Here is a 13,383-nt window from a genome sequence, read left to right as displayed (position 1 = left end):
GCTAAATCAGAGGAAATCATATTTATCTTTTCATTTGCTTTCATGTATGCATTATTTTTATATTTTATGATTAACCATAAAAATAACACATTCATCATCACACGTATATCGAACATAAATTATAAATTTCAAATAACTTGTACCTAATTATATCATATGCCTTGAAAGGTTAGATGTTATCTGCATTATTGTAGTAAACATCAATAGCACTGATTTGTTGATGTAATTCTACGTCTTCTAAAAATATCTTCTAATCATGTACAACATTAATTGGTGGTGAAAGTTGTGTATTGCATGCATGACATCCATATCCATAATTGCTTGGGACAATTGCATGCCCTCGATGCGTATATTATGAACATCAATTTTACTAACTATTGGAGAAAATTAAATGTTCATCTTAGGATAAAGTTAAACAAATAGTGTATGAGATAAATGCACATTCTCCACGCAATTTTCATCAACGCTTATTTTATGGATATTTCGTTCATCAGGTGCTTTTATAAAATCATTTCTAATTGCTTCTTGTTTAACATTATCATCTTATACAAAAGCACATGTTAAATACAATTAAACTTTTGGAAGCCATATTTTTTGTATTTCCTCACATTTTGTTATAACGATGCATACCCAACATGCTATCTTGTACCCAAGAGGAGGTTAAAAAAGGGAAATGCTTCTGGGGTCACCTTTGAACCATTTTCACATATAAAATATGGCTGGGATAATGGAACTGAGTTTGTTTTTATTTTTTCCATTTCTGATTACAAAATTGAACATGAATGGAATTATGAAAACCTGAACCATCTTTACTTATCCAAATCAGAAAAGAGAAACAAAAAAGTAAAATGAAAAATACTGTCCAACTTATCAGCTCCATAAAAAGAAGTTTCTCCCTTGTTAGATCCAACATCTGTTTTAGGTTACCTTACCAAGGTATAAGATTACTTTTCATGTCCTTTGTCTTTTGTTTGTCAATTAAATAACTCATGTTAAGGAAATAAATATTCAAAGCATTTTATGATTTTGGTTTACTAAGTGTGCCTCTGTAACAAAGATGAAAACATAAATGCTTAAATGTTATGATCAAAAGATTCATTTGAGAATAGCTGATAAATAGGAGACTTTTTGCAATTTTACCCTATAAATTATGAATTTTCCGCTTAGACTGCCACCCTCTTCTCGTACGAAAAGCTCCTAAACTTTTAGTGATTTTCTTTGCAATAGCCACTTTCACGGTTGTCGATCCACCCAGTCCACCGCTTAATAGTTGATATCGTTGACATTAAAGGGCCCTTTCACACACATTCATTAATGTCTCCAAATGCTTTCATACATGTTCTCCTCTATATTCACCTCCTGGTACGCAAATGCCCCCTAGGTGAGATGAAAAGACAAAAAAAAAAAGGGAGTGAGAGGACAAGAAGCCTGGCATCTATAAATGTCACCCACAATGAACAGCTTTGAAAACATAGAGCATAAGATGGCAGTGAACAAAGGTCTCAATATAAGCCAGAAACTCCCAGCACCTGCACTTGCATATTTTCTCAATATCAGAGAGGGTCCTGCAACATTAAGCTTTCTGGATATGGCATACTGAAAAATTCCTAATAGGGTCTTACACTGTGAGATGCTGCATCCACAAGGCACTCATCCTTTGCATTCATTTGCTGACTTGAGTTATACTCACACGTTACAGGAAATACTGGATATGTACTGTCATTAGCATGTAAATATCTGTGCCCAGTGTTCTACTGGAAAAAGACATTAGAACTGACAAACCCATGCCTTCAAATGTAGAAAGTATATTCATGGGTTGTCACTTTCTATTTCAATCTTTCCATTGTTGAGGGTGCTAAACGACATGCATTGCCTATACATTGCTGGAGAAGGTATGGTAGCAAGAAGCATTCCGGATGCAGCGACCAGCCATCAGATCAACAGAATATGCCCCACATAGTAAAGCTAAGTTCAGGACAGTTCAACAAATTATTGCTGACAATTCTAGGACATGATTATTGAAACCCTCCAATCAACCACTTGCAAGGGGATTAACAGGTCAGACACGAAATTGGTGAGCTAGATAGCAGCATGATCAGCAAAGGCTCATCAAGGATCAATATGTGATTAACGGATGCTGACCCTAAAAAGGAAAACCAGCCAAGATGCACTAGTCTTATGCAATTTTGACACCATATTACAAGCTAGAGAAACACACAGATCTGTGAGGTCATTGAAACTGCTCTAGTGAACATCTGGTCCATTTACTCCTACTACCATCCCCAAGGGACTCCTAAAGTGAGGTTGATTAAGTATCATGACAAGATCAGTTCCTTGAGAGAAAAACATGACGAGGTTAATGGTACTGCTACCAATAGAAAATAGAAGCAGATGGACTTTGTATTTCCATCAAGATGTCACAAATTGCCATTCCCTTCAAAAGACATAAAAGGATGGCTCCACGCCCTCATGTGAGATTAATCAGTGATTTTTCAGACAAATTGAATAAGGTATCAGACTCAAACTGTAATGCAGCGGTTTGTGCATCAGAATCGATGAGATGGCTGCTGAATTTGATTTTGATGCTTGTGCAAAAGTGATTACAAACTGCATCATTTAAGACAACTATTTACAGAAGTTCTTTTAGACAAATGTACAAGTTGCATGCATCTAACAGCCTCCAGGATGAAAAGAAAAGATAAAATTCATTCTCACTCAATCAGCTTCTAGATATCAAAAGAAAAGGTTCAACATGACCATGACAAGCATATCGCTGAACCGCAACATGCTTGATGTGATGCTTTGTTACATTCAACTGCAATGCAAACCAAAACCAAAGTGTAATTCAAAATACAAAAAAGTCAACAGGAAATAAATCACGTAAAGTTCCCCTTTGGCACTGACGTATACTGATAAAGAAAGGTCCCACATCAGAAAGTATGATTTATAACCAACCATACAGTAGAAAAAAAACACAGTAACATTGTAACCTTCACCTCAAATACAATTTATATAAATTTGAGCAGGCACTCAGAGAAATCCTGATCCAAACCTAGCTCAAGGTGGGCTGGGTCAATTAGGCCTTATGGGCCACCCAACATGTTGCCTACCCCTATCACTAAATGGTAGAGTCTCCAATGGACAAAATATTATCTATATGACTCTTGCTTTGAAACTTATTGTACAAAAATGAAGCTAGTAACAAAATTGGATGTCACCTTTAGAGAAATTGACATTGGTGATCAATACGTGCCATTGATAACACAAGGACAAATATTGAGGGCAACGCAGAATGTCACATTAGTTCATGGAGATTAAAAAAACTTAAGAGACACCCAATGTTTACCCATGGTCACTGGAGTTGCAAGTTGTTGAGTTGTGGATCAAGGGTGGTTGCTAGGTGCCTAGTCATCTCAATGCACTAGGGGGGAGGGGGAGTTTGCATGTGTGAATGGGTTAATATTTGGTTAGGTCGCCATTATGTCATATCGAGTTGAAAATGCCATTTTTCTGTTAAAATGTAGCATTCAATCTTTGTAATCTTATATATATTATATATATATAAAGGATAATACATATACATATATGGTATATATGCATATGTATCTTCCTAATTATATATATAATATATATTTCTCTATTATTAGGCATAGGGGTAGTATAGTCATTTCCCCTTTTTACGCATATTCCATTTGGAATGTGTTTGTAATTTTATTTTTATTTTTATTTTATTTTTTTCATTTTTGTGGTTTGTGCCACCTAGGGAGGCTCCCCAAAGAGTCGTTGGGGGCTCCCAACGACTCCTTTGGGAGCCCCCTATGTGGCTCCTCTCTTGTGTTATAAATAAGGGTCTCCCCCTTGTAATTTATTCACTCCTTTTGAGGAGCCTTTGCTCCATGTAATGGGTGTTACACCCTTCCTCTTTTCAATAATATCAACTTATGCCTTATAGGCATTTTTGCCCCTTTGTGGGTTTATGTGTTAGCACATTATGTACTTGTGTTTTCCCCTTTAGTGGGTATATTCGCACTTCATGTGCATGTGTATTGGTTCATTATTGAACCTAATATATTCAAAGTCGTTTCCTTACATTTTCAACATCTTTTTTTATTTTCTTTTTGGATGGTCACACCGTAAAGACTGATCTGCATGGTTTGTTTAATAGGAAACTGACTTCAGATCATGTGATTATGTACAAGTTGGTTTTCCAGTGGCCGGAAGAATCAAAGGCCCACAATGTTCAAAATTTTTATGGCTTGACAAATTGTGTTTCTGCGTTGGAAAAACACGATCCAAGCTGCATTCACTAGCAAATAGACCATGATGAATGCATCTATGAGATCACATACACAAACCCGAGAGTAGCTGCCTATGCCCTGGTGGGCGAACACCGAACACATGCATGCACTGCATGTCCCCCAGCTGTAGTTAAAAATATAAAATTGGTTTGTAGAAGTAGGCAGAACCACCTCTAATGACAGCCTTGGTCCTTAGTGGTGGTTTTTTCCACTGCTAAAGACCCTTATTTGGTTTTAACACTCACGTGCTGTCCATCGAGCACGTCCACTGGATGTTCGCCAGATAGGAGTTGGGCAGCTACCCACTACTCTCTCTCTCTCTCTCTCTCTCTCTCTCTCTCATATATATATATATATATATATATATATATATATATATATATATATATATTCAGGTGCACTTCTTGCACCAAAGGAAATAAGCTTTGACTATGGAAGTGGGTACAAAATTTCAGGCTTCAACTTTATTACCTGCATCAAGATCGAGAAGATTTAGCAAGCTCACAGCAAGAGCTGATGCACTAAATCCTACTAAGTTGATCATTAATTGGAAGTGTTTCTATGGTAGTGAATCTAGTGATATATTGGGTTAAGAGATTTTGATATCAAAATTCTTTCTCAGCCTCTCAAAACATACTTGCAGAAAGAGCATACAATTTGTTTATAGTTAGAAGTAAACATAAACAATGATGAACATCGGTGTATATCCACTTGAATCTTTATCTAATTGATAGGTATTTTTAAATTTCCTTAGTCAATATCATAGTCACCATTATCGTTCTCAGCCATTTCTCATTGAGTTTTTTCAAAAAGTGGTTTTTCTCAGGAAAATCTTGAAAGTTTAAAATTTTGAAAAAATATAAATAATAATAAGAAACATAAAAAATAATAGGTTTTATATTATTTTTCTTACAAAAATATAAAGTTTAAAAAGTTTTTAAAATACAAAAGAAACAATAAAATAAAAACATAGGCATAAAATATATACAAGTAGGATTTTTTTTAAAAACATCACAAAAATATTGTGATATTATAACGATATTTTTATTCTAGCAATATTTTGAAAATATCATCATATTTTGTCAATAATATCACATTTTTTTCAAAATATCAGCAATATTGATGACTATGGTCAATATCTTATAAAAATTTGGTTACTAGGCTACGATATGTTCACATTCTTGCCTCGCACAATTATGATAAAAATGCACAAAAATCACTGAAAAGAAGGATCAAATCAGAAATGAGACATCAATCCCACACTTCCTATCTTGGAAGAAAATACTTTAGAACATGCACTTATTTGGATGATAATTCCCAACCCATCTCCAAATCAAAGAACACACAAACGAGAACAACATTGCCTTCGTTAAACATATGAAGAAATGTAGTTGCAAGCCAACAAGTACATCTAGGAAAAAAGCATCAAAACAACCATCTATTGCTCAAGGAAGGTTTCATCATTTCTTTAGGGGATCTAGGGGATGTATGCATCATACATCTCGTGAAACCTTTTACAAGACTATCTTTGTTGAGAGATTTCCAAGTCTAGTGTTGATAGAAAAAGGAAGAGAAAAATTACAAACTATTGATTTTAAAACGTAACAATCGTGTTATATGTTGCAAACTTTTAAGTTTGTGACGAAACAAGAAATATAAGAAAGTGCCTCTTATGGGCTTACAAGAACACAATCTCAAAGAACACAAATCACACAAGCACATACACATGGGCCACTTAGGGGCCAAGAACACCACAAAAAATATAGAATTTGTATAACAAATATGCTTGAACAAGCATTACATACAAGAAGGGTTACACCCCATATTTATACACAAAAGGAAGCAACGAAGAGACATTGGGAAGTGCTCCCAACAGCTAGAAATATAGCTGTTGGGAGCACTTCACAACAGCTTGAAATATAGTTGTTGGGGGCACTTCCCAACAGCTTTATTTCAAGAGTATTATAAGGACTATAATGCCCTTGATAAAAAGAATAACTAACAAAAACAATAAAAACCTAAAGTACCCCTAAAAGTAATATAAAGGATTGTTGTACCCCTAGTGGGTACAACTTATTACAAGGTCGTAAAAAGACTAAAATACCCTTAATGGGTATTTAACTATTACAATGACAAATATATATATATATATATATATATGAACAAATTTGATGGTGACCAAAACTTGTAGTTTGAAATTTTGTATGATTTATAGTTTGAATTTTGAACTGTCAATTTTAAGCATCTGGCTTCATTTTTCAATTTGTAGCTCTCAAGTGCTTAATTATATGGCTCATGTTTCAATTGTTTTGCATTTGATTGAACATTTCAATATTACTTCTAATTAACATTTTAGTTTGTTGCATTTGTTATTTCGCAGAGATCAGGTTCTGAAATGACAAGTCTTAAGCAGATGTGGTTCTCTAACTGCATTCATTCTTACCTTATTAGCATTATCAGTTCCTATTATGCATGATAATAAGGAACGTGAATTTTTATACTACATTGCAGCTTGTGTGAGAATTTATCATATCCCAAATGTCATTATTTAAAATATTAGATGCATGGATTAAAAAATTGCAAGTTATATAGTTGTATATAATGCTTAGTTTTAAGTTTTAAGTTTTACCTTTTAAAAATTTATGATATTTATGATTTTTCAATAATAGTATTTGATTATATGTTTTTATTAGTTAAATAAATAAAATATATGTTCTCTTTGCTTTTCATTTCTCATTTGACTCCCCATTTACTTCTCATTTGATTTCTATTTCACTTCCCACTCAGTTTTGGTTCTCCTCTTACTCCTCGTTTCTTTAAAACTTTGATATGCTTTGCTTCCATTTTCACTTCCCAATCTGGCAACCTTGAGTTAGATAATCACAAATAGGACAGGTGACCCTTATTTATAAGTTCTTTGAAAATGCCATTTTTGTCAAGGATCCAAATGTTCAAGATGAGACAAGTGCATTACCTTGATTGGCCAGGTTTACTAAAAAATGGCCCATGAATAGTTAGTTCATCAGGAATGGATTCTGATTGGTCAATCAAATCCTGTGACCCTTTCCTATCGATCAATTCTAGTTGGGTTGGCTAGATTATATTTCTTATTTGATCTCTAGGGTTAGTTAGGTTAAGTGTGAGGTTTCCCATGCAAATCATCAGTTCATTTGCTAGATCTAGGTCTTCTTTTTAAGAGATTTTTTGTTTTTGCATTTTGAAGAGAAGATCTAGGTCTAAAAAAGTGTTATTATATTCCGAAGATAATTCTCAAGTTTTCACAAGTCAAAAGGCAAGCTAGTGAGTGTGTCATTTGAAGAAAACAGCTTAACAGATTATCTTTCAGAAGTCATTATTCTGCACCTTGATATTTAATATGACATTTTATGCACTGGATGACTAAGATCCCTAACTTTAGTTCATCTTTTAGGTGCACAAGCTAAAAATGTTTCTTAATAACTTGTTTCATTACAGGTGAGAACACCCTTTTGAGGTTTAAATACCTAGAAATGTTTCTTAATAGTTTGTTTCGTTACAGGTGAGAAGACCCTTTTGAAGCTTAAATACCTGGGTTTTTTTACCTCAGATACTTTGTTTAAGAAGGATTATCTCAAAATCAATTATCAAAACCCTTGTTGGGCAAAACTGAGGTAACTATGGGTATATCATTTGGTACATAAGATACAAGTCTGTAGCTAATTTCAGGGGTGTCTCACATCACTTTTAATGCTGCACCTTGATATTTAATATGACATTTTATGCACTGGATGACTAAGATCACTAACTTCAGTTCATCTTTTAGGTACACAAGTTAAAAATGTTTCTTAATAACTTGTTTCATTACAGGTGAGAATACCCTTTTGAAGTTTAAATACCTAAAAATGTTTCTTAATAGTTTGTTTGGTTACAGGTGAGAAGACCCTTTTGAAGCTTAAATACCTGGGTTTTATTACCCAGATACTTTGTTTAAGAAGGATTATCTCAAAATCAATTCTCAAAACCCTTGTTGAGCAAAACTGGGGTAACTATGGGTATATCATTTGGTACATAAGATACAAGTCTGTAGCTAATTTCAGGGGTGCATCACGTCACTTTTAATCCTAAGTTCTACATCGCAAAGTATTGTACAACTCATGAATTCTGTAACACTAATTTGAATAGTTCAGTCCAGTAGATCTTGAACTTCCATACTTCCTTTTCAAGATTCAAGGAGACGATGTTGGATTAGCTATTATCCTATTCTTTCTTAATAATATTAATTATTTTACAATTCTTTTGTTTAAAATCAGACCAACTGAATGAAGACAAAAACTATTCATTGACTGTTCAAATCACCATTTCAAAGTACAAGTTTAGATAGAAATGACTGATCAGATAAGAATGAAATTAAATCTAATTTTGCACCAATCCAGTAATATGATATGTTTTTGCAAGAGGAAGTAGAAATGATGGGATTTCCAATACCTATATTCCAATCATATGTACCTTAATAGTGATTGCAAGAACAAGTTGGTAACAAATATCACCAAGAGTCCATATCCCGGTTCAGCATACCATATTCGGAAATCAAGAATAGAACAAATGTGTGTGTGTGTTGGACAAACCTGTGAAGTAAGGATTTCACATCAATGGCAAATTATCAACAACAACAACAACAACTACGCCTTCATCCCAAAACAATTGGGGTCAGCGATATGAACCAAAAAAGAAATTCATTTTGGGTCTTCCACAAGAATCCTTTTCCTCCAATCATTTCTATCCAATGCCATGTCCTCGGTGAGGTTCAAAGCATTCATATCCTTTCCTATCATCTCCATCCAAGTCTTCCTAGGCCTACCCCGACCTCTTTTAACTAATATATTTTCCCATTTCTCCAACCTTCTAACTGGAGCATCATTAGGCCTTCACCGAATATGTCCAAACCACCGTAAACGATTCTCTCGCATCCCATTTTCAATGGGTGCAACACCTACCTTCTTACGTATCTCCTCGTTCCGAATCTTATCTTTTATTGTATTACCACACATCCATCTAAGCATCCGCATCTCAACTACACTCATTTTTTGAATATGATGTCTATTGGCAGCCCAACATTCCGTACCATATAGTAAAGCGGGTCTAATAGTCGTCCTATAAAACTTTCCCTTCAACCGCAATGGCATTCTACGATCGCACAACACTCCAGTTGCACTTTTCCATTTCATTCACCCAACCTTTATCCTATGATTTACATCTCCATCAATTTCTCCATACTTTTGAATGATGGATCCCAAATATTTGAAATAATCATTCACCGGTATTTCTTGCTCACCAAGCTTCACTACACTCCCATCACTACTTCGTTGCTTACTAAACCGACATTCCATATATTCAGTCTTACTCTTACTCAACTTAAAACCTCTAGCTTTCAATGTCTGTCTCCATAATTCTAACTTAGCATTAACCCCAACTCTAGACTCATCAATCAAAACAATATCATCAGCAAACAACATACACCACGGTACATTTTCTTGAATTGATCTCGTAAGCTCATCCATCACTATCGCAAATAGGAAAGGGCTTAAAGCAGATCCTTGATGTAACCCAACCGTTATCGGAAAATTGGTTGTCACCCCTCCACAAGTGCGGACATTGGTTACTACTCCTTCATACATATCTTTAATTATACTAATGTACTTTAGGGAAACACCTTTCTTCATCATTGTCCACCAGAGAACGTCCCTAGGTACTCTATCGTATGCCTTCTCTAAATCAATAAAAACCATATGCAAATCTTTGTTCCTCTCTCTATATCTTTCAATAAGTTGTCTAAGAAGATGTATAGCTTCCATAGTTGATCTTCCAGGCATAAAACCAAATTGATTCTCCGATATCATGACAACCTTCCTCAACCTAGACTCAATCACCCTCTCCCAAAGTTTCATAGTATGACTCATGAGTTTTATACCACGATAATTTGTGCAATCTTGTATATCACCCTTATTCTTATATAAAGGCACCAAAGTACTCTTCTTCCACTCATTAGGCATCTTATTTGTTCGCCAAATCAAGTTAAAAAGATTTGTCAACCATTCTAAACCTTTCTCTCCCAAGCATTTCCAAGCCTCGATAGGTATACCATCTGGGCCAACTGCCCTTCTTGATTTCATTTTCTTCAAAGCCTCAGCAATTTCTTTCTTTTGAATCTTGCGCATGAAGTCACGATTTATCTCATGAAAAGGAATGGAGAAGTCTCCAAGATCTTGAGCATGACTATCATTAAATAGCTTATCAAAATAATCTTTCCATCTCTCCTTAATCTCCTCATCTTTGACTAAAACCCTTTGTGTTTCATCTTTGATACATCTAACCATTCCCAAATCCCTCGATTTCCTATCTCTCATCTTTGCAAGCCTATAAATATCCTTCTCGCCTTCTTTGGTATCCAACTTGTCATAAACTTCCTTATATACCTTAGCTCTCGCGTTTCGAACTACTTTTTTAGCTTCCTTCTTTGCTATCATATACTTCTCCAAATTCTCATTATCACGACTCTTACTTAGATTTCTATAACACTCTCTTTTAACCTTAATAGCTAATTTGACATCCTCGTTCCACCATGATGTATCCTTACCTAGTGGTGCACCGCCTTTAGAGACTCACCCAATACCTCCTTAGTCAATGGCAAATTATAAAATGCAAAATTCCTAGTTACCTTTGCTTCTGTCTTTGACAGATTCCTATCTCTATTGTACTAAAATGTAAGAACCCATAAAGTAATAGGATTTTACAAAAATCACAGATTCAGTAAAGAAAAAGAACCAACTAGAAATCCAAAATTATAGGAATTAATCATATATATATATATATAGAGAGAGAGAGAGAGAATATAAAAAGATTGGTGTATTTTATCCAATTTGTTTATTTATGTTCTACTTTTATCTATCAGTTGTGATATTATGATCAAGTTGGCTACCAGAAAAATGGATTCATTCAGGATTTGATTTATATAACAAAGAGACAGAATAATCAGGAACATTAATAAAGTCTGGGTGGAATTTATTTTAGCATTTAGTTCGTTGATTCAATTGCTCAAAAGATGATTCACAAAAATAAGAGATATATTTCAACAATTTCATTTTAGTTGTTAGCAAAATTCAATTGCAGTATGTAAGAGGATCTCATTCGATGAAGTAATGTGAAGCTAGCTAATAACAAGCCATTTCTGTCAGAACTCCTGCACCCCTGATAGAAGTAGGAGTACTTGAATGTGATAGCGCTCTTGATACCTCTTGGGAGCTTCATAAACAAAACCAAAAAATAATAATTAAATATAAATAAAAATTTACTTATTTACAAATACATCTAAATGCTTCTGAGATCTAAATTCAAAAGGATTGGATTTCAATATCATTACTCGATGATAGTTTAAGACAAGATCTAAATTCCAATAGATTATGTTCAAATTGAGATGCGTTTAAATGGATAAAATATTCAATCTAAGACAAAATGCAAATCCAAATCCCACCTCCATTTGTTACAGACCCCATCAAGTTGAATTTGATAGTAACCAAATCCAGCTCATCTACATTCTAAAAGTTTAGGTTAGAAGAAAGTCTCAACAAAAAACATCGAGGTGAAGGAGAAATACAATAGTTGCTAGAAACAGGTACAGATGCTAGTACAAGCACGAAGTATTGGTACTAGCACGTGAGTGTACGTTTTCACTTGAAACGCATATTGATATAGCTTCAAAATATTCCGATACGAATTTCTAATAAATATCAGTATGATTTCTGAATATGGATACGTTTTCCGATTGTCTTCAGGAATTCCATCATTCTGATTCTTTTTTTTTCTTTTTGCGATGTAACTATACCATATCATTGTGTTCCTCGATCTTCTTTGGAGGCATCCATAGGATAAGGAAGATGGTCTTAGTGATGAAACAGAAGACCCAAAAAAAAAATCTCCAAAGCTCTCTAAGAAAAATGTCAAGATAGGAACGAAATCAACCGACCTGAAAGAAGAAATCACGGGCGGTCAGAAGAGGGAGGAAGCTCCAGGTGCTGGTGGGCATGTTCTTCTTCGTCTCGCCTGGAGGGCAAAGGATTAGACCCCTTGATGATCCATCCCAGGGCGAAGAAGGAAATGCCGGCAAGGATGGCGGTGCCCCAGGCGTGCGAGTACCACTTGCTGTACTGCCGAATGGCGAACCTCCACTGATCCCTCAGGGTCGCTGCGTCGGGATTCACAGCGTCCGGAGGGTTGGCGTAGCGGGTCTTTCCGGGAAGGGCCTCCCCGGACGAAGAAGCCCTGGCAATGTCGGCAAGCTTCTCAGGGGGAGGGGGAGGAGGGTTCGGCTGTTGCTCACTCATGGCTAACCCACAGAAGAGGATCGAAACGACGACAAATTCACACAAAGTCTTTTGATCGATACAAGGGTGATCGGTGGAACAGGAAACTATGTACTTCGTGGAGGTCGCCTGCCGGCAGCCGAGCGCGCGTGTCAAGCGTCAGCCCTGTAAACTACCCAAAAAAGACCCTATCCTTCGATGTATGACAGAAAGGATCCTGCGTCGATCCAAGCCATCCAACTGTTGCATCTAGACAGCGAGGATCAATTCATATCCTATGTCCCAACGACACAAGGATACGAAGGATACGAGGATGCGTGACGCAGGTTTGAACCGCAAGTTCGAATTTTTTTTTTTTGGAAAATACAAATTCTTTTAATTTTCAATTAATAAAAAATGATTTTTTAGATTTTAATGTTAAAATTAATTTTTTATTAATTTGTGACACTGACAGCCATTGCTGAAAAGAAACAAGCCTCAAGTAATAAACTAAGGGAGAGAAGAAAGTTGAATCAAACAAACACTTTTTCTTAATTAATAAAATTATTTTTAAATATTTCAATAAATAAAAATATATTTTTATTAAATTTATAAAAAACATAGAAATATATTATCCAAGTCGTGTTAGCGTGTCTGAGCACGTTAGAGTAGTGTCCCCTTTGACATGGACCCTAACTAGCATGGCATAGATTCTAAGTTGGCTATAAGACTCTCTCTCTCTCTCTCTCTCTCTCTCTCCCTGCCCAAAT

General features: G+C 35.2%; 1 protein-coding gene across 2 annotated transcripts; it reads right to left on the bottom strand.

Moving 5' to 3' along the window:
* Window positions 1–851: 851 nt before the first annotated feature.
* On the bottom strand, window positions 852–12,702 carry LOC149814547 (uncharacterized). 2 transcript variants are annotated; one of them, XM_089989717.1, is made up of 2 exons: window positions 12,298–12,702; window positions 852–1,377 (listed from the first exon to the last, which is right to left on the bottom strand). In XM_089989717.1, the coding sequence occupies exon 1, from the start codon at window positions 12,653–12,655 to the stop codon at window positions 12,311–12,313; it is 345 nt and encodes a 114-aa protein (XP_089845843.1). In that variant the 5' UTR covers window positions 12,656–12,702; the 3' UTR covers window positions 852–1,377; window positions 12,298–12,310. The 2 variants fall into 2 exon arrangements, with proteins under 2 accessions (XP_089845843.1, XP_089845842.1); XM_089989716.1 differs by lacking the exon at window positions 852–1,377 and adding an exon at window positions 1,984–2,815.
* Window positions 12,703–13,383: the final 681 nt, after the last annotated feature.

The sequence above is a fragment of the Nuphar pumila genome, chromosome 15 (assembly GCF_984573655.1).
Source record: "Nuphar pumila chromosome 15, dmNupPumi1.hap1.1, whole genome shotgun sequence".
Lineage (NCBI taxonomy): Eukaryota > Viridiplantae > Streptophyta > Magnoliopsida > Nymphaeales > Nymphaeaceae > Nuphar > Nuphar pumila.
This window is presented reverse-complemented; position numbering and strand designations above follow the sequence as displayed.

What these genes read in the sequence shown, in the direction of transcription:
- LOC149814547 (XM_089989717.1), bottom strand. Translation starts at nt 12,655, where the DNA reads ATGAGTGAGCAACAGCCGAACCCTCCTCCCCCTCCCCCTGAGAAGCTT.